Raw genomic sequence first — 24,832 nt, forward strand, 5'->3', positions numbered from 1 at the left:
AATGTTAAATTCAGTATTTTTGGTAATATATTTTCAGATTGGCGTCTTTGTGGATTTCTTTGTGCGACTCTTCACCCAGCTGAAGTTCAGACTGGTTGGACAATGTATCCTTTGCAAACTTAGCATATTACAAGCACATGTTGTGATTTTTATAGTAAGTATGTTATCCATTAACCTTGCCCAGTTATGTTAGTTTGACTCATCAAATGTCCTTAACTTGTCCTGTCTAGCTGTGGAAGAGTGCAGTGAAAATGGATGCCTTGCCTTGTCCTTGGTTGAGCTTCTAGCTTTCAATATGGCCTTCGTATTCATTGCCAGTATTCTGGTTCTGATTGAGGTAACAACATATGATATATTTATTGACTACACACACATTCAGAGAGTAGCAACATCTAAGTACCTTAAGTACTGTGTCTAAGACTCTTACCAGATGGTATTATGTCTAATAATCTGATCATGTACAGCACTCACTGGATGTTTTGGTATCTTAGAGAACACACTAAAGCAGTTACAATGTTTGCCAAAGCTCAGATTTCCACTGCTGTAACTTTGTGTTTTGTTTCCCTGTGTGATTGCAGCCTGTGGCTGCTGGATCAGGCATACCAGAGATTAAAAGTTACCTAAACGGAGTGAAGATTCCAGGAATCGTGCGGCTTCGAACCTTTCTCTGCAAAGCTGTCGGGGTCCTGTTTGCTGTTGCTGGCGGTAATGAATTAATGTGTAGTTAATATCAGCAAGCCTTAAACCTTGAGTTTGGTAAAAAATGTTCTTGGGATGATCCACTCAACTGTCTCTTAGATCCTGGTTACTTCAAGCAACTTGAGTATCAGGATTATATCTGGATAAGGCCATACCACTTAAAACTCACTCATTAGGACTCCCCCTATCACTAGCGATGCCTCAACACCAGGAGCGGGAAGACTAGCACATGCTTCCTCCGATACATGTGAAGTCAGCCACCGCCTCTTTTCGAACTGCTGCTAATGCAGCATTGCCCAGTAGCATCACAGTGCACTCGGAGGAAAGTGCAGCAACTCAGTTCCCATACATTAGCTCACAGATGCCTTGGGCTGATCGACATCAACCTTTGAAGTGATGTGTGGAGAGAGCGCCATCTACCCACCCAGAGAGAGCAAGGCCAATTGTAAATGATGGCAATGCTAAAATCTAGGTACTGGTCACATTAGGCTACCATGTGTTAACAAGGTATTAGCCCTAGCATAGTACTTTTTATTAATGGCCTGCAAGATTTCAGAATTCTACCGTTGTGAATCAAGTCATGCATGTTGTCCGTTTTAGGTCTGTTTGTGGGGAAAGAAGGGCCGATGATCCACAGTGGAGCGATTGTGGGAGCTGGACTACCCCAGGTATCAATTACACTACATGTAATTAGGCCTTCTTAAAAAAAAGAGTGGGATTAGTTTAAATATGTTTTATATGTTGTATAAAATAAGTTTTGTTTGAAACCACTAATTAGATTTGACTGATATTTGGCTTTATATTGCTGTGATTAATATGTACATACAAGAAGTAATATACTGCCTGGCCAAGCATATAAGAGCCTCCCATTGGATAATTACTTCATGAGTGATTATGTATCAATTGGCAACAAGTTATTAAACCCTAACTGATACAGTGAGTAGCTTCTTACTTGTTAAACAAACTGTGGTCATGAAAATGATGTTCATCTGTTCCAGGAGTGTCAAATTATTGGCATGTTTTAAGCAGTGAAAACATGTAAGAAGATTGATGGCTAAAACTAGTAAAACGGGTTAAAAACTGCATTAATAAACAGTGATAGGACTGTGGGAAAACACCATCTCCCACTAAGGAATGTGAACTAAAAAACTGATGATCACTTAAATGTTTTGTAAAATCAAATCGTAGAAAAACACTAAACACTAGAACTTAAGGTAATGTTTAACAGTGAAAGTAAGAGCATTTCCACACGCATAGTGCAAATAGAAAGGATTGAAATTAAACAGCTGTGATAACTTGTAATTAAACAACTTTATGCTTCAGGGAGCATAAAGATTGGACTCTGATGCAATGGTAAGAGGTCATGTGGTCTTCTGAGTCCAGATTCACCCTGTTCCAGGGTAATGGGTGGGTGATTGATCAGGTCAGGTCTAAGGTCAGCAATGTTATGTAAATAAATAAATGTTGTGACATTATCACATCAGATTGTAGAAGAGATTGTGGACAAAATGCTGTGATCAGAGAAAAATGCAGTCCAACTAAGTATTAGAGTGCGTGAACTTTTTTTGTCCAGGCAGTTTTTAAATGTCTTGTTCCTGTCATGCAAAAACTTTAGAGAAAAAAAAAAATCTTAAGTGAAAGTAAATGTTAAAATATTGTATCAATTTTTTGAGAAAAAAAAAAAGATTACTCAGTTGCTTTTGACGCACATTTTAACTACTAGATTCTTTTTGGGAAAATATGTTAAATAAATAAATAAATCGAAAAATAAATGAAAAAGAGACTGTATATTAAATGTGTTTCATGTGGTTTATAAAGTATTTGTTAAAATGTTTTTTTAAGGGTGAGTTTAGACAGGGATTGTGCCTAATCCTGGACTAAACAGCATTCTGAGTAGATGGTAGGCCTGACATGATATTTACATTATTGATTTATCGTACACATAAATCCTCAACATTGCACAGTTTTTTTTTTTGTTTTTTGTTTTTTTAGTAAGAAAAGCCCATTAACATGAAAAAGCCAGTATATCAGATTTATTCATTTAAAGCAGTGTTTTTATTTTTTTTTATGTATTTACAATTTAAACTTTTATTGCAATTATTTCTTGGACAATACATCATTCAAATAAAAATAGATTTGTGACGTGCCCTTTGGACAGTAGGGGTGTGCAATATGGCCCTAAAATAAGAATAAAATATGAATATACTACTGAAAAAAAAGAAATATTAAAGTTATATTTTAATAAATATAAAAAAATAAATATAAGATTTTCTCATTTATAGCAAACATAATGTGATGTAACAATAAAAATCTAACACAAAACCAAAGTGCAGCATATTTAGTGCATGTAAACTGCAAACAAACTTTTATTAATTAAAAGTAAATACAGGAAACAGTAACTAAGCAAATACAAAAATGACTGCTTTCATTAATATTGCAGTATCACAATATGGAGTTTATGTTATTATGTCAGAATTTTTGTCCATTATTTTTGCATATGATATGATATGGCACACCCCTGAAGGACATTCTCTATTAAAAGTAAGTTTAAGTTCAGGACTAGATTAATTCTAATTCCTGTGTGAGAAACCTGCCCAACATGCAGTAGGTCAGTTTGTTGTGTAACTAAATATTTGTCCAATCTATTGAAGATTAACATGAAATTTTATGTTTTCATTTAGTTTCAGAGCATCACTTTCAAGAAAATCCGCTTCCAGTTTCCCTATTTCCGTAGTGACAGGTAAGAACTGTCTGTTAATCATTTGACACACACCTTTAGACAAGAAAGAGCATGCAGAATGAAACAAGGTGTTCCAACTATTACTTTATACACCCTAAACTGCGTGCAGACGGTTTATGTCTGTGTTTTCTGAGTGTTAACTGAAACATTAATTAGCTGAAGCTTAATAACACTGCTGGCTGTTCCTATTTAGCTATAATTACCCACATCCTTCTATCTCTGTATTTATATTGTGGTGTGTGCTCAGGGATAAGAGGGATTTTGTGTCTGCGGGAGCAGCAGCAGGAGTAGCGGCAGCTTTCGGAGCTCCGATTGGGGGAACCCTTTTCAGTCTGGAGGAGGGATCTTCCTTCTGGAACCAGGCCCTGACGTGGAAAGTGGTGAGCAGAATGGGACAACACTGCTGTTGCACCATATTAGATGGAATAGGAAGTTTAGCTAGCTAGTTAACTATTGAGACATACTAACGTTTTTATGCTAAAACTCTTCCTCAGTTTATCCTCTGCACTTTGGCCATGCTGACTACTATTACTACTTAAAAGACGAAATGAAGCATGCATGAAGAATACTTGTTTTAAATCAACCCATTTGTTAATTTTTGAATAATGGACACAGATATATATATTAGTTCAGCCTACGATAGTTTACCGCATCGATTCACACTGAAGAAAAGTTTCTGTGTGGACCACTTTCACAGGTTAATCAGATAAGAGGTCTTCTGTCTGTCTTAAAGGCACAGTAACAGCAGCAAGATGATTACTCAGGGATAGGGATGAGAGAAGGATTACAACTACACAAATATCATAAGTGGATTTAACCTATTAAACCCTAGGCTCTTTTTCTTTCAAGACCAATTATTATCAGAATTTAAAAGTTTATTAAGTGCTGTAAATGATTTAGTGTCTAAAATTGATGTGGTATCTACAGTACTTTCAATGGTCCAGTATTTACAATTAAGAGATCTGTGTTCATTATATTTTGTAAGTGATTCTGGATGAATAAAATATTATAGTAGCTATTCTAAACAATTTAGTATATAAAAAGATTCAGTACTCACAGTAAATGATTCAGAATGTACGACTGATTATTCTACGATTAGTATCTATTATTAAGGATTCAGTATCCACACTGAATTATGCAATGGCTTTAATAAATGATTCAGAATTTACATTAAATATCTTAGTACCTATAATACATTATTCAGTATCTGCATTAAATGTTTCAGTAGCTATTATAAATGATTCATTAATTATCTAAAAGAAAGTTTGAGTATGTATTATAAATAATTCAAAGTCGACAATAATGATTGTTTCAGTAGCTTTTATAAATGATTCAGTATGTTTTAAATATTTCAGTAGCTATTACAAATGATTCATTATCTAAAAGAAAGGTTAAGTATCTAAAGTGAAGAATTCAAAATTTACAAAAAATATTCTGTTTGATTATCTGTTTTAAATGATTCAGTATCCACATTAAACGTTTATGTAGCGGTTATAAATAAATTCAGTATCCACACTAAAAATGTAAGTAACCATTATAAATAATTCAGTAATTACACTAAAAATATAAGTAGCAATTATAAATGATTAAGTATCTGCACCAAATGTTTCAGTAGCTATTATACATGATTCACTATCCACACTTAATTTTTCAGTATCTGTAAAATGATTCAGTATCTGCACCTAATATTTCAGTAGCTATTATAAATTATTCATTATATAAAAGAAAGGTTAAGTATCTAAAGTAAATAATTCAAAATTTACAAAAATGATTCAGTATACATTGTCTGTTTTAAATCATTCAGTATCCACACTAAAAGATTTTGTAACTATTATCAATAATTCAGTAATCACACTAAACATTTAAGTAGCTATTTTAAATGATTCAGTATCTGCACTAAATGTTTTAGTAGCTATTATACATGATTCATTAAACAAAAGAACGGTTGAGTATTCTACATTATAATTCTTCAGTAGCTGTAAAAATGATTCAGTATCTGCAATTAATATTTCAGTATCAATTATAAATGATTCATTATACGAAAGAAAGGTTGAGTATCTATAGTGAATGATTCAAAATATTTCCAATAATAATTTGTATTCATTATCTGTTTTAAATAATTTGGTATCCACATTGTAAATATTTTAGTACCTACAAAAGATTTAGTGTCTATTTAAAAAAAAAAGTGGTTTCAGGTGAAGAACTAATGTATGAGCCTTTACACATACGTTTAAAGATAAACCATATTACGCATACGTTTTTATACCTCTGTTTGTCTCTGTTTAGTTGTTCTGCTCCATGTCTGCCACCTTTACCCTCAACTTCTTCCGCTCTGGAATCAACTACAACAAGTGGGGCTCGTTTCAGCTCCCTGGCTTGCTCAACTTTGGAGAGTTTAAGGTTAAGTTCAACCAAATTAAGAAAATATTTCTTTGTGAATAACTGTAATTGTGTGCAATTGCTTCTCTTTTATTGTGTGGAAGGAAAGGTCTAATTTCTGCACTGTATGTCTCTGCAGTGTCCAGATGGGGATAAAAACTGTCACTTGTGGACGGCGGTGGACCTGGCCTTCTTTGTGCTGATGGGTGTGGTTGGAGGTCTGCTTGGCGCCATGTTCAACTGCATCAACAAGCGGCTCGCCAAGTACCGCATGCGCAACGTCCATCCCAAAGCTAAATTCATCAGGTACTCCCACTACACTGCTGTCCTGTTAGAGCTGATGGTTTATATATTTTTGTTTTAGAAGATTGTAAGTAATTGAAATAATGTTACATTTCTTCCAAGTTTGAATGTGCCTGACTTCTCAATCTTTAACTGTTTCTGGCAGGGTCTTGGAGAGCCTGCTGGTCTGCATGGTTACATCTGTGGTGGTGTTCATGGCCTCCATGACTTTAGGAGAGTGCAGGGATTTGGCCTCCCCTACTGCTAACAACACAACAGCAATAGTAAGTTAAAGACTTCTGAGAAAGGCACAATCCAATTTCTCATTTCTACCCCTACCCCTTGTTTTTGAGTGTCATACTTTCCCTTATAACTACGAGTTATAAGGGAAATTGGCTCAAATCCTTCCCCAATGCAAATAAAAAAAAAAAGAAAGAAAACTGCTTCATTACCAGGCTACTAGCTAGCGGTGCTCTGCAGGTCAACCCTGCCAGTCTGTTGTAATAGAAGAGGAGCGGTTAAGTTTTACTTTTAATTGTCCATTAAATTTCTCTGTGCTAGAGAGTTGAAGTTAGGTACTCTCTAGCATCTCATTTGATTATTTTCACCTTAATTCAGCAGCCTTGGTAACTGCTGTTGCACCATATATTATGTGGAATGGGAAGATTAGCTAGGTAGCTAGCTAGCTAGCTATAGAGATATACTACTAGCATTTTTTTTTTTTGGTGGTAAAATGTCGGGGGAAAAAAATACAAATCAAATGGCCATAAAACATTAAAATTACACATTTAACTATGGTGATATAGTGATTATTGTCATTTTTAACGCTTGTGCCACCATCTTACTAGTGACTGGGCCCATACCCCATAATGCATCCCCCTTCAGCTTGAGCCCAAGAAGAATCGGACACCCTACTCTTAGGTGTGAATGCATCTAGGAATTTTCTCAGTCAGATTTATGAGGTAGTCACCTGGAATGGCTTTAAGTAAATGGAGTTAATTACTTTAGTTAATTTCTTGTCCTCTTAATGTGTTTGAGAGCATCAGTTGTGCCTTAGTTAAGTAATGTTCAAATCCATATTATGGCAAGAACTACTAAACTACTTAACTAAAGTCAGTCAATCCGAACAATTTAAAGATCTTTGAAAGTATCCTAAAGTGCAAGTTGTAAAGACCACCAAACATTATGATGATAACTGGCTCTCATCAGGACCGCCCAGTAAAAAAAGACCAGAGTTAGAACTACTTAGAACACTGAAAAAATAGCATTTGTTATCTGTCCACACTCTCTAACTATAAACTTTACCATGAAATATAATTATTAAAATCCTTGTTGTTGTTGTGTGACTCCAAATCCCATCTATGCTTTAAAAATATATATTTTTCATAATAAATCCATAATATTTAAGTTAAAAAAACACATTTTAGTTGTGTCCCTGGATTTCACTCAGTCTTGTTACCGTACCCGTCTTATAAATATCAATTATCTGAACATGCAGTCAACCATTTATTTAAAATAAAGACTTTTTTTAAAGAGAAAAGCAAAGGAATTAGTGGACTTGCTTTTAAACATGCTTTTTAAATGTCACAGGAGTTTTGTAATCATCTTCGGATTAGAAACCTTGTAAAAACATTAAGTTAAACTGATTGCGTTTGACCAGAGCATGTTTTGCATAGGTAAATACAAAAAAAAAAAAAGTTACAGCAAGCAAATGGCCCATATGTTTTTTTGTAACCTTGTAGACCAAGATTTTCATCTGGTATACTCCTACCCTCTTGAGTCTCTTACTTTTTCTTACTTCTGTCTGTACTTTTTTCACACTTTAAAAAGGTTCAGATTTGAGTTTTGTCCTTGATGCTTTTTTGACAAGGTGTATTCTTCTTAGGATTATGAGTCATTAAATAGATTCCATTATCAGAATGACTCACCCAGGCTTAATGAACTGTAATCTCCTGTTATTTTTGCACATTCCAGCACTTTTTCTATTTATCTCTAACTCTGAAAGCAAATATCATTATAATTAAAATGGCTTTTCTGAGAACATCAGTGAAGTGGATTTGCACTTAATCACAGTACAGCGGCGCATTTCCGGAAAACGATTCATCTCAATGATTTACGTACAACTTGGAGAAGGACATTACTTAAGTACAGTTTGTTTACAGCAGTTTTGTGTTTTGTAGGTGTCTGCGAACGAGGACGTGAACTCATCCATACGACAGTTCTTCTGCTCCAATAAGACTTACAACGACATGGCAACACTTTTCTTCAACCCTCAGGAGATTGCAATACATCAGCTCTTCCACCAAGATGGTGAGAACGATGTTTGAGCTCGACATCAACCAGAAAAATCCTCTTTTGTTTAATGGGTGTAGGTTTTACTTGTTGTAGTTTTATTGTTTGTCATTTTAGTGGTGAATATTTCCCTGATTTTAGGAGGGGGCTTTTTATTTATCATTTTTAGTCATAATTTCTAATTACAATCCCTTTTCTTTCCAGCAACCTTCAGTCCGGTCACCCTGTCACTCTTCTTTGTGCTGTACTTTTTGCTGAGCTGTTGGACGTATGGCGTCTCTGTCCCCAGTGGACTCTTCGTCCCTTCACTGCTCTGTGGAGCATCGCTTGGACGCCTAGTGGCCAACGTCCTTAAAATGTAAGTGTGTAAGAGGATGCTTATATATACTAAAAATAAACAGATTACACACTAGTATATACAGAAGATACAGTTTACAGTATACAGTTGAGCAAATAAAAAAAAGTATTTAAAAAGTTTTTTTTCTCCTTAGGAAAACATATATAATTATATTATATCATATAAAACAAATAAAATTAACGCAAAAGTAGTGTTTTTTCATCAGTGTGTTCATCAAGACATGTTCAGATCTCTCCTAATTGGATTCTAGTGTTTTTTTCTTATCATATTAACACATAATTAGGTAAATTAGTGTTTAATTATGTTAAATCAGGTGAGTTGGTGGTAGAACTAAACTAATCTGCACATTGGTTGGAGGTGGTCCAGGAGAAATCTAGATCCAAGCTTTGTTTTTGAAAGTATCTTATAAATCTCAACTACTTTCTTTAAAATTGTTGGGTTTTTTTTTGTTTTTTTTTTTGTTTTTTTTAAATTATGTTTATTTTTAGATCTCGTCGCTGTCCAATGAAAAACAAGTATCTTTAATTAGGGTTCAAGCACCGAAGGTGCGTAGAACCCTATTGTTTTTGCTAAGATTTTTCTTCTTATTATTATTATTAGGGGTTCGAGCACGTAGTGCTAGAAACCCTATTGTAATTGTTCTGATTATTATTATTATTATTATTATTATTATTATTATTATTATTATTATTATAGTTCTTATTCTTTTTCTGCCATAGAAGTGATTGGGCAGAAGAAACCGTAAGGCCTACAGGGCTGAGACTTGGTCATATGGTAGTACTTCTCACCGCTACTCAGATTCAAAAGATGAGCCCGATCGGCCTCAAGGGGGCGCTATGGCGAAGGTCAACGCGTTTGGCCTCGTAACTCCTACGCCCTGATAGGTAGAGCAAAAATTCTTGCATTATATGATTCCTTGGTTAATGGCAAATCAAAAAGGTCAATAGAACTACTAAGCTCCGCCCACTTAGATTTTTTGCTATTTAGCATAATATGCAAAACCTACTTTTGAGAACTTGTCCTAGGGTCATTGACCAATCCTGTCATATTTAGTGTCAAACAACTCAGCAGAGTCCCAACCTCAATAATTATCAAAAAAATTGAGAAATTTTTAAACAATATGGCCGCCATATGCAAATTAATCTTACCGTGGCACACCCAAATTTACTCTAACAGCTGTAACTTTTGAATGCTTAAACCTACACTAATGCCACTTTACAACTTTGATGCCAACATGATTCTGAGGTAGCCCGTCAATCTGTGTAGACATACGCCCCCAGGGGGCGGGGCCAAAGCTAAAAATCTGTTTCTCAGGAACCGTACAAGCTATGAAGCTCTCCTTTGGCATGTATCATCTATGGCCTATGTCCTAATGTTTTACAGAAGGAAAATTTGATATGCAAATTTTTGCAATCGTTATTAGCCAATCAGATTCCAGCAAGCTTTTGACAGGCTAAACAATGACCAATCAGGACGATACTTATACCCTACATGTACCTCAGGGCCTTCTATCATCCATTAAAATATGACGTTGATTGACCTCAAGGGGGCGCTATAGCAGAAAATCAGTTATATCTAAAGGTACAAGTGGCCTAGGCTTGTTATTCTTTTTTAGTTGTATACTTTGCTGTAGCCTTTACAACTTTGTAATTACATATGTTTACCAAAAATGCAAAGATTTTCATCAGTGGCCAAAAGAGTAAAAATTGCTCTTTTCGAACTTGTCTTTAAGTCCTTAATCAATCAAAACAAATTTGGTCTTGATGCAATCCTGAGACCCTGTAGGTAAATAATTATCAAAAAAATCTTGATATTTTAACTATTTGAAGCCCATAAACCTTGATCAAACATGTACGTGAAAGCCTTTTCAGAGTTATTTGGCCAAAACTCTGTCAAAGTTTAAAACATGCCAAAACTGTTGAAGCTACTAATTAACAATGACATTTGAAGTACATGTGCCAAGTATGAGCCAAATAAGTCTTCAGTAGGCTCTACAGTGAAAAAATAACTATTTTCAATTTATTCTATTTATCGCTATTTTCCAACCTAAATGGACAGAAGACAGGAACCTTTCACCCTATCAACACACAAATTTATACACATATATAGACTGATAATCTGATCTTGATTGCAAATTTTCAGCCAAATCGGACATGTTTTGCCTCTACAACGGCTGGAAAACTACAGCGATTTTGTAGGCCTCAAGCCTGTATTATCGCTTTTTTCAAATCTAAATGGACAGAAGTCAGGAAGCTTTGACCCTATTGACACAGAAATTGACATACATATATAGACTGATATTGTGATCCTGATTGCAAATTTTGAGCCAAATCAGATATTTTTTGCCTCTAATATGGCCAAAGAGCAACAGCCATTTTGTAGGCCATAAGCCTGTATTATCACTTTTTTCAAACCTAAATGGTCAGAAGTCAGGAACCTTTGACCCTATCAACACACAAATTTACATACATGTATATACAGACCACTTGATCATGAGTACCAATTTGGAGCCCAATCGGACTTTTCTTCTCTTTTTAATAAATAGAAACACACTGATAGGGAATGTTCTGTCTTACTTATAGAGTGATAGATTTCCAGCAGGTTATATGTGGTCTCTTGCTGCGCTCTGGTGGTCATTTGGTGAAACAGTTACAGTTGAATTATTCTAAATAAAAGCTCTGCTGAACTTATTTAATCTTGCTTGTCTTGCTTAATTGAACATATTTATCCTTCTTGTTCATGCTGGTCAGCTGCCTGGGTCATTCTTGTTTATGCTCCACCCAATTAATTTTTTTTTAAATTTGCATAATATGCAAAACCTACTTTTGAGATCTTGTCCTTGGATCCTTGTCCAATCATGACATGTTTGGTGTCAAACAGTTCAGCAGAGCTTACTCCTCAATAATTATTAAAAAAATCTTTACATTTATAAACAATATGGCCGCCATATGCAAATGAGTTCTACCATGGTGCAGTAAAATGTCTTTAACACTTATAACTTTTGAATGCTTAACCTGACACTAATACCACTTCAGTCCTTTGATCATTACATGATTCTCAGATACCCTGTCAGTTTAAGTAGACATACACCCCCCCAGGGGGCAGGGCCAATGCTCGATAGCTGTTTCTCTAGAACCATACAAGCTATCAAGGTCATCCTAGCCAATTATCATCTATGGCCCATGCACTAATGGTACACCAAATGAAAATTTGATATGGACACTTTTGTGGTCACTATTAGCCAATCACATTCCAGCAAGCTTTTAACAGGCGGAATGTTAATCAGGTCAAAACTTATATACTATATACGGGTTATTTATATGCCCTTTTTATGCCTTGTGTTTTTTCAATTTAAGAACTGAATTTGTTTCACCAAATGCGCACTAGAGTGCAGTAAGACACCACATAAAACCTGATGAACACTACAGCTCAATTTATCAATGCTTTTCAACTAGTTTACTCACACCACTCATCTAGCATTGCCATTATGGTCTTTATGGTCACGCTGGTCACCCAGCTTGGTTATGCTGGCCATCCAGCTTGGTCATGCTGGCCATTCACATTGGTCATTATGGTCCTGCTGGTCATTCAGCTTTGTCCTCATAGTAATGGTGGTCTTCCAGCTTGGTCATACTGGCCAACCACCTTTGCCATGCTGGTCATCCAGTTTGGTCATTATGGTCTTCCAGCTTGGTCAATATGGTCAACAAGTTTGTCATCCAGATTAGTCATGCTGGTAATCTAGCTTGGTCTTCACGGTCATGCTGGTCATCCTCATCCAGTTTGGCGATGCAGGTCAACCGGCAACATGTTTTAAGCCTAACTGGCCTCCAGGGGTCTCTTTGCCTGTAACGCTCGAACCCCGTAAATCGCCGCTTGCGGCTATATTTATTATTATTATTATTATTCTTTTTTTCCTGTAAAAACAGTTGTGCAGCCTAAACCGTAAGTCATAGAGAAATGAAACTTGGTAGGTAGATGTAGGATCAGTGCATCTCGGTGGACAACAAAAATGGCACCGATTGGTCAAGTGGTGGCGCTATAAACAAGGAAATTCATTTTTCACAATTTTCTCAATAACTCAAAAACCATAAGACCTACATTCAAAATTCTTTTTTTGATTGATTCCTTGGGTCAATACCAACAACTTTCCAATTTGGACCATGCACTTCCGTCTATATAGATTTTGTGCTAATTTGCATAATATGCAAAACCTACTTTTGCAAACTAGTCCTAGGAATTTTGACCAATCCTGGCATGTTTGGTATCAAAACACTCGTGAGAGCATGCGCTTCAATATTCATTAAGAAAAAGTTGAAATATGTAAACAATATGGCCGCCATATGCAAATTAGTCCTTCCGGATATATGCCCCATTCACTTCAAGAGGTAAATTTGGAGCACTGTTTCTCAGCAACCGTGCAACCTAGCAAGTTGAAACTTTGCATGCAGAATCTATCATACAGCCTCTAAAGGATGTTCAAAGGGCAACTTAATCAATCAACATGGCTGAACACCATCAGCCAATCAGCATTCAGCAGACATTTTGGCAGGCTGAATGTTGCCCAATCTGGATGATATTTGGCAGTTATGTTCAGGTGGAGACACTGTAGTGACCTGCAAAGTGCTGAAACAATCCGCCCACTGGGGGGCGCTGTTCCAAAAAAACGAGTATATGTCAATCATGCTGTACTATTTTGACATCTAATTGTTTTTGCCATATTTAGTACAGTGGCTCTGACAAATTTCTCAATACAACTATGTTTAAAAAGTGCTTTGTTCATTCATAATTGCTAATTGTTTGAAAATAGCTATATTGAAACTACTCTCTGGATATTTGGCCTATCACCTCCATTTCAGTCTTGCTGCACACTGTAGAGTCTCTAGGTAAATGTTCATTAAAAACATTTGTGAAAATTTCACATACAATACTCTCCAGGCATCAAGCAATCTGTGCGTCCTTGGAATTTCTAACCTAAATTGCTGTAACTCTGCAGTATTTGCTGTAATCTCACAATGTTAAAGACCTCTGTACAATATCACTCTGATGAAGCGCCATTTAATACAGAACTAGATTAAGAATAACTTGACATTACATGTCATATCAGAACATTCACTCCTTTGTGCCTCTTCTCAACATTAATAACAGGTGAAAGACTTTTGATCATTTTAAATGTGACAGAATGTCTCCAATTGTGTTAGACCTTCTTACACATCACCATCCTATGCTCTAGTAGGCACCATTGTGCTAGTTGGTGCTTGATGAAGCGCCATTTAATTCAGAACTAGATTTATAATAACTTCGTAATTACATGTCATATCAGAACATTCACTCCTTTGTGTTAATTTAAACTTGTTTGGTCAAACATTTCAGCTTGTTCTGCAAAGGTTCAAAGGTCAATCTGAATACCACTTTGTGAACATTCTGGTTGAAGCCACCTGATCAATACCAATAACATGTAGACACCTTTTGACTAGTTCTAACTCACTTAATGAATATCCTACAAAGTTCACTAGATTTACATGTGAATTTAAGCACTGATCAGGTTGAAAGGCCTCTGCTCAACATTAATAACAGGTGAAAAACTTGATAATTTCTAAATGTGACAGGGCATCTCCAATCATATTAGACCTTCTTACACATCACCATTCAATGCTCCAGTAGGCACCATTGTGCAAGTTGGTGCTTGAACCCGATGATTGCCGCTTGCGGCTATATTTTAGTTTATTTCTGGTTATTTTGGAGAATTTCTATTGGTCCATTCATCCATTCAATTTTAAGAGTGTAAGGGACACTTTGTGTGTATTCAAACTATGTATTTAAGTATCTCAAGTTTTGGAGCTTTTTAGTTTTTTTATTGGACTGCAACAATGTGTTAATGTAATCTGGATGTTTAACATGCTGTAAAACACTTTTTGAAAAGATACATGTTTTTAAATAATGTGCTTAGATGCCTAAAACGTTTGCACAGTACACATTACATAGCAGTTTTTAAGTAGTTTAGTCTTATCAATACAACCAAATACTAAAGTTCTTTGTTAATCCAATTACACTGTGTTAATAATGATAATAATAGTAATATGGTAATGAATTAATGACCTATTTTGTTTTAGGTGCATTAGGTTCAACCCTATAGTCAGTGACCTTATTTAACAACCTGATGTAAAGGATAATGACTGGTTTAAGATGTTTAATAGCTCTAGCTGTACTCATTAACCTCAGTAAAGACTAATACAGATGATAAGAGTTTTATTCAGTTTTATTGTTTGTGCACTTTCTGACTGGCACGCTAGTTTTACGATGTGCATTGTTTATTTTGGCAAGGTTAAGATGACATTACGCACTATCCATGTAGTATCTGCTGCCCTACTTTTTCGTGGTGATAGAAAACCTTTGTATGTTTACCTTTGTTAGATATTAATCAGTGAACCCACTGTTCCTTTATGCTTCAGGAATCTGGGCATGCATATCTATTCTGGGACCTTCGCTCTGATTGGAGCGGCTGCTTTCCTGGGAGGTGTGGTGCGCATGACCATCAGCCTGACAGTCATCCTCATAGAATCGACCAATGAGATCACCTATGGCCTTCCCATCATGATTACACTGATGGTAGGTCAGCACTTTTACCAGAAAGTGATGACTGGTTTTAGCATGTCTAATAAAAGAAGTGCATTCACTTTTGTCCCCCAGTCTTTTATCTTTAGTTCTATTTCTGAGATTTTTATGTTTTTTAACAATCCATAAATAAGGAGATGAAGACTGAGTTGGCTGTTCTGATATCGCCATGTTTACATCTCCTATATCAGCACCAATGGCAGTGCCATGGTTGCTCAGGGTCCCAGCAAAAGCTGGTATTGTAGGAAAAGGGTCTGTAACAACTCTATACATACACTATACATATATCTATTATTGATATATGTGATACAATTTAAAAGAAAAATCTCATGCATACAATCATTTGGGAAAAAATACATTATTGTTTTCTACATAATGGATTTGGACATATCAATATTTGATCCTTTTCCAAACCAAATATGTATAACTTGCACCACCTGTGCAAAAACAATGGAAAAAAGAGAACAGTTCCTAGTTATTAAAGGTTAGGTTGGAATTTCTCCTTTTGCCAGAAATAACATCAGTTAAACATTTCCTCTAACTGTCTGCCAATATCAAACATCTACTAGGCGAAAACTTTTCCCACTCCTCCATGCAGAATTCTTTCAGCTGTTTGAAGTTTGAGAGGTATCAAATTGAGCTCTTAAGCTCAATCCTCAGGGTTTATACCCTTCTCTAGCCCACACCTAGCATATTAGACATGATGCTGGCAGACTCTGTAAGTTTTCCGAGGTGGCCGCGACCAACGCTCGGGAGAACTGCGACCTGCTTTCCGGCCTTTAGTTCTAACAGTTCTACAAGGACTACTGGTTCATTCTTTACAAACTAACATACAGACACTCTGGCAGAATCTGGAAAGAGACCGAGCCCACAAGCACAAAATCTCAATCCTACCTAGTGGAGCTTTAACAATTAAACCAAGTGTACCTGTAGGTTCTGTGATGGTCTTATTTTGGGCTAAACTCACCAGGCAGCGAAATCAGACCATATTAACATTTTACATCTTTATTTTGTCATATGTGAAATCCATTGAAAAGTCCTGGATTTTTTTTTCCTAAACAGAGTTGGATCCCTGATTTGGTTTTGTTATTGATATTTGTATTACAACCTGATTTATTATTTTGCATGCATATTCTAAGAGACTTTGTTTTTTATCAGGTGGCTAAATGGACGGGGGATTTCTTTAATAAAGGCATTTATGATATCCACATCCATCTGAGAGGAGTACCGCTGCTGGAGTGGGAGACTGAAGTAGAAATGGACAAGTAAGAATACATTTCTGACATCATATGACAATATGCCATCAATACGCACTGTATTAAATGACTTACAATTCTTATATACGTCTTTTCCTCAACCCTCAGACTGACCGCCAGTGACATTATGGAGCCCAACCTCACATATGTATACCCTCACACCCGCATTCAGTCTCTGGTCAGCATCTTGAGGACCACAGTCTACCATGCCTTCCCCGTGGTCACAGAGAACCGCGAGTACGAGAAAGAGTTCATGAAGGGCAACATCCTCGTCAGCAACAACATCAAGTTCAAGGTACAAACCTCCACTCCTGATCAGCAGATTACATTTCTGCTACATCTTACTTTCCTCCTACTGTGTGAACACTAGATTTACAGTGCCAGTTTGGACACACCTTCTCTTTCTGTTTTTTTGTCATTTTGTTTCATTTATTTTCTACATCAGTAATTTGATATAAAAGACATGAAAACAATTAAGGCACACATGGAATTACATAGTAAACAGAAAAAAAGGATTTAGTCTCTACAATCCCCTGATTGGAGCATAAGGTGCAGGAAAAGCAGCAACTATTGTTCAGCACCTCCAGGAACTCCTTCAACACTGACAGAAAACTATTCCAGGTGACTCTCCCTCATGAAGACACTGAGATTAAAATACTAAGAGTGTGTAGGTCTGTCCTCAAAGCTAAATGTGGTACTTAGAAGAATCTAAAACATATAAAACATATTCTGGTCTGTTTAACACTTTAGTTTACAAAATAGTTCTGCATGTGTTCCTGTATAGATTTAAAGTAGTCTTTAATATTAAATTTACAATAAAAAAAAGGGGCTGAGGGCTGACATATATCTGGTCTGTCAGTGATCAGCTGTAATATTTATACATATTTTCCTCTTAAATACTGAAATTCTTCAGTGTTCCCCAAGACATTTTGGGGTAAGAGACCTTTTTAACATTTAATTTTATAAGATGTTATTCTCTATATAAAAGTGAACTTAAAATATTTCTTTTGGTCCATTTTTTTAAGTTGTACAGATTCACATTGCCAAAAAGTGAAAATGTGTTGCATTAATAATGATTTTTCATCACTTGTTAACAGCATATATCCAGTTAAAAACTACATATTTAGATTTAAGAGAAAAAAAGGAATTTAAGCATTACATATTCTGTCCACAAGATGGAGCCAGCGCTCTGTGTTTGAAAATCTCTTGGAACTTCATTGGTGCAGGAATCAGTGATCCAGAGTTATCAGAGTTCAAGTGTTTTATCCCAAACTGAATGCAACTTTCACTGGTATAAAAGCTTTTCATGTTTTAACAATAGTTAATTGATTGAATGTGGAATTTCAGGATTTAGTGGCCTGGGTCTGTGTCCTAAATTTCCAAAACTTAAGTTATTATAATCTTAAGGCTTACTGTTAACTAACTAGTGTAAATTACTTAGCAACTTATTAGTAGTTTACTTGGTACAACTACTTAGTCCATTATTTTTAAAGGGTTATTGCTGTTTTAAAATTATTACACAGACATTTAAAGGAAAAGTTCAGTAAAAATCATATAAAAACAATCACTGGTTCCAGATGCAGTACATCAGCCAGTGTATGTCGTTTGACATTTATGTTATGTTTTTTTATGCATGTATTTAAGATAATGTTTTTCAGTTTATAATTCAGTTTTGTGGATTACAACACAAATTTAGCAATAAACAAACTCATTTACCTGGACCAAGATGTTTATCTAATGTCATAACAATGCAGCTTTTAATGATCATAATGTTTTGGTGTAAATGGGAAAAAAAACCTCATGAATAGTTTGTGCTTTTTGGCACAATAATGCGCAGAAAACCTAGTTTTCCTCTTGTAATGGGTAAAACACCTACACAGATCAACCGACACTGAGGAGGGGCTTATCAAACCTTTTATGCTTGCTGCTAGAGCTGGGCGATATGGCCCAAAAAAAAAAATCTTCGATTTAAAAAAAAAATCCAATTTTCGATTTAAATCGTTTTTTTCCCCCTATGAGAAAATCTCCTAAAAGTCGCTAGAAGTCGCTAAGTGATGCCATTGCCTAATTTGCATAATACATGTTTTTGAAGCTGTGAAGGATTAACATTGTGAGAGAGAAAAAAGTGAGTAAAAAACACTCTAAATATGTTAGAAATGATGCAAATAAACTTCTGTTGCTTTTTAAATAGGCAGTCACGTCTCAAAATAACTTTATTTTTACGTAAATTACATAAATCAGTTTTTGTTAAAAGTTTGTGTTGTTAAATGTTATTATAAGAGCAGTTTTTTATTTTATTATTTATTTATTTATTTTTTTAGCTTTCTTAAGTTTTCTTCATTTTCAAACCTATTATAGACAAATTGTTGAATAGCTTTTTACAAAGAGGGAGACACTGTGGACGAGGTGAGTGACATGCTATGACAGGGATGGAGAGAGGGGCGGGGCTGCGCGCAGGAGAGAGGGGCGGGGCTAAGCTTAGGGGAGCATCGGTGGTGAAAATAAAACTCAGAGAAAATCGATTTTCAGAAAAACACATCGTGTAAATTCGAATTAAACGATAAAATCGATTAATCGCCAAGCTCTACTTGCTGCATAATCGGCAAAAGGGGTGTGCCTCATATTTTATTTTCCCCATTAATATTATAATTTTTTAAAAAGGACAAAAATATTGTACACAGTGGCTTAGTGGTGATCAGTCTCCTCGTTTATGATGTCTTCAGCCCTAATACAAATAATAAAAGGACATGTCCGACATCCGACGTTTCTTGTAACACAGCATATGCACATATATGGTCTGTCCTCTAGAAAACCAGCGTGTTAACACGTGCGGGGGAGCAGAGACGGAGATGTCAGTCGATGAAGTCATATCCTTCCAGCGAGCTGCGCAACGTGTGTGATGAGCAGGTGGGGGTCGAGCCAACGGAAGAGGGGCAGGACATGCTGCAGCAGATGCTGGAGAGGAGGTAGGCAGTGTGACCTTTTAATTCCTCAAATTCACCCCGATGACCCTAATAAATATGACATTCCTCAAATGATCCTTGAATTCATATTGCCTTGTGCATATGTTCCTCAGACTCTGCTGGTAATTGATGTTTTCCTTTACCCATACTTCTCCTTTACCCATACTTCTCGTCTCTCAGGACGAGGAGGTGGAACTGGCCTATTGCTCGCGAATGGCTTAAAATACACTCCACTATTACATGCAAACTCCTACAACTCGTTCGAGTATCATGCCACACTGGTTAATACTCCATCAAAACTTACAGTCGTTGTCATCTACCGTCCTCCTGGACAAATGGGCGAGTTCACACATGAACTTGACATGCTACTGTCTTCTATCCCCGAGCAAGATTGCCCCATGCTCATTCTAGGGGATATGAACATCCATCATGACAGTACCAGCTTCACAGACTTCTCATCCTTCATGCAGTCTTTCGATCTGGAGCAGGTCCCCAGCCCCCCAACACATAAAGCTGGCAAACATCTAGACCTGATCTTCACTCGTAACTGTGACACCGACTCTTTAACTGTCACTCCTCTACACCTCTCAGACCACTTCTTCATGCAACTCAACGTTCGCATTTCGAAAAAACCCACAGCTACTCCTACTATGGTCTCGTTCCGCCGAAATCTTCGAGATCTCCCAGCAGACCAGTACTCCTCGCTGGTGACTGACAATATGCCTCCACTAGGCTCATTTTCATCACTCAATGTTAATGATGCCACTGATACTCTTTGCTCCACATTAAGCTCCTGTTTGGACGACCTCTGTCCACAAACATCTCGAGCCGTTAAACCAAGCAAACCGCAGCCATGGGTCAAAAATGACACGCTCAGGGAACTACGCTCCAAACTCAGAGCTGCTGAAAGAAAAGGGCAAAAAAAGCAAAACCAGACAGACCTAAAAAACTACCAACTGCTCCTGGCTTCTTTTTCAGCCAGCCTCACTGCTGCTAAAGCTGAATTCTATCACAAAAAAATCAGCTCCCTCACAGACTCCCGGAAACTATTTGCTACATTCAAAACACTACTCAACCCTCCACCTCCTCCTCAGGCTACCTGCCTTACGGCTGAAGCTCTTGCCTCATTCTTTACTGGGAAAGTGGCAGCTATCAGCAGACAGTTTACTGATGCGACATGTAGCAGTCCTACATCATGCTCTGCTGCCCGGTATCCCTCTACCGAAGGCGTCGCTTTCTCCTCGTTCGCTCCTCTCACCGAGAACGAGACACTGGCTCTCCTAACGCGTAGCCGTCCTACTACGCCTCCACTTGACCCGATTCCTTCAGACCTTCTGCAAACCATTGCACCTGCAATCATTCCGGCTATTACTCACACGATCAATGCCTCTTTAACATCTGGTGTGTTCCCGACTGCTTTTAAACAAGCACAGGTCACACCACTGCTTAAAAAGCCTTCTCTCAACCCTGCCCAGGTTGATAACTACAGACCGGTCTCACTACTGCCTTTTCTTTCTAAAACATTAGAAAGAGCAGCTCTCAATCAAGTCTCTGGCTTCCTCACCCAAAATGACCTCCTGGACCAGAACCAATCTGGTTTCAAGAAAGGGCACTCTACTGAGATGGCTCTGTTGTCTGTGACAGAAGCGTTAAAAACTGCAAGAGCTGCAGGACAGTCCTCAGTGCTCATTCTGCTGAACCTCTCGGCTGCTTTCGACACAATCAACCATGACTTCCTCCTAACTACACTCTCGAACATGGGGATCTCAGACAATGCGCTGTCATGGTTCAGATCGTACCTCACTGGGCGCTCGTTCAGGGTGTCATGGCAAGGACGGCTGTCCCCAGCCCACTCGTTACCCACTGGGGTTCCCCAGGGTTCGGTACTGGGACCTCTTCTCAATATACACCACCTCTCTAGGTCGGGTTATCCGCTCACATGTTTTTTCCTACCACTGCTTTGCCGACGACACTCAGCTATACCTGTCGTTCTCACCAGATGATCACTCAATCTCTGCACGAATATCACAGTGTCTCTCAGACATATCCGCATGGATGAAGGAACATCACCTCCAACTAAACCTCTCAAAGACTGAACTTCTGGTCATACCAGCAAAACCTTCTATTCAACACAACTTTGCCATAACCATCGACTCTCTCTCTCTCTCACCGACAAAGGTTGCTAGGAACCTGGGTGTCATGGTTGATGACCAGCTTCTCTTCATGCACCATGTGGCCTCAGTTGCTCGATCCTGCCGCTTTGCGCTTTACAACATCGGAAAAATTCGACCGTTTCTGATGCAACAGGCCACCCAACTCCTGGTAAAAGCTGTGGTAATCTCACACCTCGACTACTGCAATGCCGTACTAACTGGCCTCCCGGCCTGTGTAGTAAAACCACTACAGATGATCCAGAACGCAGCAGCACATTTGGTCTTCAACCAACCAAAACGGGCACATGTCACTCCGCTGCTCATTGAGCTCCACTGGCTACCGGTTGCTGCTCGCATCAAATTCAAAGCGCTTACAATCGCCTACAAGGTGATGACAGTACAGGCTCCTTCCTACCTGCACTCGCTCCTGAAGGCCTACGCTACCTCCCGGCCGCTGCGCTCCTCCAATGAACGTCGCCTCGCTTTGCCAAACACTCACAAGCAATCCAGACTGTTCTCATACAGAGTTCCCCAATGGTGGAACAAACTACCTTCCACTACCAGATCAGGAGAATCTCTCGCTATCTTTAAGAAACTCCTGAAGACAGAGCTCTTCAAAGAGCACTTACTCTCCTAACACCTCTAACAAACTAACTAATTCTAACCTCATCTCCTTCTTCCTCTTCTCTACTCCTCTATCCCATTATTTCCCTCTGACCTCCTTAAGGCCCTATCTATAGATGCTTTATTTTTAACTTCTATTATTTTTGTACTTAACCTCTTCTATTATTTGCACTTCAATATTATAAGTCGCTTTGGACAAAAGCGTCTGCCAAATGTAATGTAATGTAATGTTTTCTGTCATTTACTTAAATCCATTTTTACCTCTACCAGTACAATATTGCCTGTGTCACTTGCCACAATATAAACCATCCATCCACCCCCATGCTTAACAGTTGGACAGTTGGAAATTCTACAAATTGTCTTCAGACATACAAAAGTTAAAATTTACCTTCATCAGTCGACCTGTGGTGAAAACACAGAGAAGGTTTTTCTTCTGATAAGTCTTGCGTGTGTGCAGGTGCCTTTGCACAATAAAACAGTGCACCACAACTAGCCATCTAGGTGTTTTAACACTTAACGTCTTAAGCCCTAGGTACCAATTAGAGATGCAAAAAAATGTAAAAATAAGTCAAAACCTTTAAAAAAAAAAAAATTCACTTTGTTTATTTAACATTGAATACATTAAGTAGCCCAAATATACAGCTCTGGAAAAAATTAAGAGACCACTTCAAAACAAGTTCATATTCACAAAGTTTTAAGAGTTCAGAAATCAATATGTGGTGGAATAACCCTGGTTTTTAAACAGTTTTCATGCATCTTGGCAACTTGTTCTCCTCTACCAGTCTTACACACTGCTGTTAGATAACTTTATGCCACTCCTGCTGTAAAAATCCAAGCAGTTCAGCTTGGTTTGATGGCTTGTGGTCATCCATCTTCCTCTTAATTATACTCCAGAGGTTTTCAATTTGGTAAAATCAAAGAAACTCATAATTTTTAAGTGACCTCTTATTTTTTTCCAGAGCTGTATTTTTATTTTGCCTTTTTAAATAAATACCAATAAAAAAACTAGAATTTGAAGATATTTATTTTATGATAGCAGTGCAATTTTAATCATGAATTTAATTTAGCAGTGCTAAAGGTGTAGTGCTGTCCAAGTCAATTGTGAGTGACATTTACACAGCAAAATTATCTGTTAGAGGATTGAAATGGAACATTAGTATTTTTTTTAATTATTGGGTTACTGCAGATTAATTCTGCAAAAAAAATGTTGAAAGGGATATTACTTTCATTATATGAAATAACAAATTCTGTCCAATAAACAGAATTATACACATTCAGGATATTAAAGCACTGTGATCAAATATAATGCTTGTATGTAGGCCTGTCACGATAATTGCATTATTGACTTATAGTAGGATATATAGACACAACCTTACATGTTTGCTTACATAAGAACAAATGTCACCACTATTATAGCCTGTCGTTCAGTGAGGAAGTCGACCAGAGTAAAGATCCATAAGCTAATGGATGTTTTTTTTTTAAAGTATGCATTTAAATATGGTACCAACTTTTGACCGTATGAATTGCCAAATAAGTTATACATCTCTCAAAATGACATTTAATTATTAAAAGTTATTTGCTCTTTAAAAGGATGTAATCACACTATTATGCTATTATACTATCAGTATAAGTGTTGCATAAATTGCTCTTAAAATGATGATGTAATTTTATCACAGTTATTTCTGGGATAGTATGTATTCTAAAAATTTTATAGTTATAGTGACAGGTCTATTTGTATTCCACTTTTGCACTTTATGCACTGGGTGTTTTACTATTTCACCCAGTCACTGTTTTAATGAGATGCAAGTGAATTAATGAATTGCATCATATGACATGAAAGAGTTTGTACCCATTTACTGTAATAATCTGATAAGTAACGTATTACAGTCTGGGAGAGAACAAGCATAATGCTTTACCACATGTGCGATTTGTTACGGCTCGTTAAATAGCACCTTCCCCCGGGGTCTGCGCCCCTGCCCTCACGTACTGATGTTCTGATATGCATGTCTGCCACCTGCAGGAAACTGATTTAAAATGTAACAAGCTTTCAGAAGGGGCAAAATAAAATTCAGTTTTTTAGGGTTCTTGTTACAGAAATGTGAACTTATGCGATGACCAAAGTGCACTATGACACTGGAGATGCACAGAAATGAAAAAATAAAGCAGAACAAAACAAAAAAAAAACATTTAGCTGAATACCAATGAGCAGGTTTTCTTAAAAGTTTTTTTAAAGGAATAGTCTTGAGGTCTAGTGTGAAGTTTCCACAATCAGTGATGGTTTGGAGAGACATGTCATCTGCTGCTGATCCACTGTGTTCTATCAAGTCCAAATTTTTCCCAGAAAATCTTACAGCACTTTATGCTTCCCTCTGCTGACAACTTTTATAGAGATGCAGATTTCATTTTCCAGCAAGACTTGGCACATTGCCAAAAGTACCAATTAGTCTTATATATTATTCTAAGTTTCATTA

General features: G+C 37.0%; 1 protein-coding gene across 1 annotated transcript in view; it reads left to right on the forward strand.

The window, feature by feature from the left end:
- Nucleotides 1-24,832, forward strand: part of clcn6 (chloride channel 6) — a 37,747-nt gene that overhangs the window by 2,945 nt on the left and 9,970 nt on the right. Inside the window, exons 5-19 of the mRNA XM_022670701.2 lie at nt 38-104; nt 231-337; nt 579-705; nt 1,300-1,367; nt 3,381-3,439; nt 3,687-3,819; nt 5,726-5,839; nt 5,958-6,124; nt 6,267-6,384; nt 8,281-8,410; nt 8,597-8,750; nt 15,203-15,359; nt 16,524-16,630; nt 16,730-16,916; nt 19,430-19,587. Of these exons, the coding sequence (XP_022526422.2) occupies nt 38-104; nt 231-337; nt 579-705; nt 1,300-1,367; nt 3,381-3,439; nt 3,687-3,819; nt 5,726-5,839; nt 5,958-6,124; nt 6,267-6,384; nt 8,281-8,410; nt 8,597-8,750; nt 15,203-15,359; nt 16,524-16,630; nt 16,730-16,916; nt 19,430-19,587 (1,853 nt within the window). The remainder of the gene's footprint in view (nt 1-37; nt 105-230; nt 338-578; nt 706-1,299; nt 1,368-3,380; nt 3,440-3,686; nt 3,820-5,725; nt 5,840-5,957; nt 6,125-6,266; nt 6,385-8,280; nt 8,411-8,596; nt 8,751-15,202; nt 15,360-16,523; nt 16,631-16,729; nt 16,917-19,429; nt 19,588-24,832) is intronic.

Source organism: Astyanax mexicanus, chromosome 12 (assembly GCF_023375975.1).
Source record: "Astyanax mexicanus isolate ESR-SI-001 chromosome 12, AstMex3_surface, whole genome shotgun sequence".
Classification (NCBI taxonomy): domain Eukaryota; kingdom Metazoa; phylum Chordata; class Actinopteri; order Characiformes; family Acestrorhamphidae; genus Astyanax; species Astyanax mexicanus.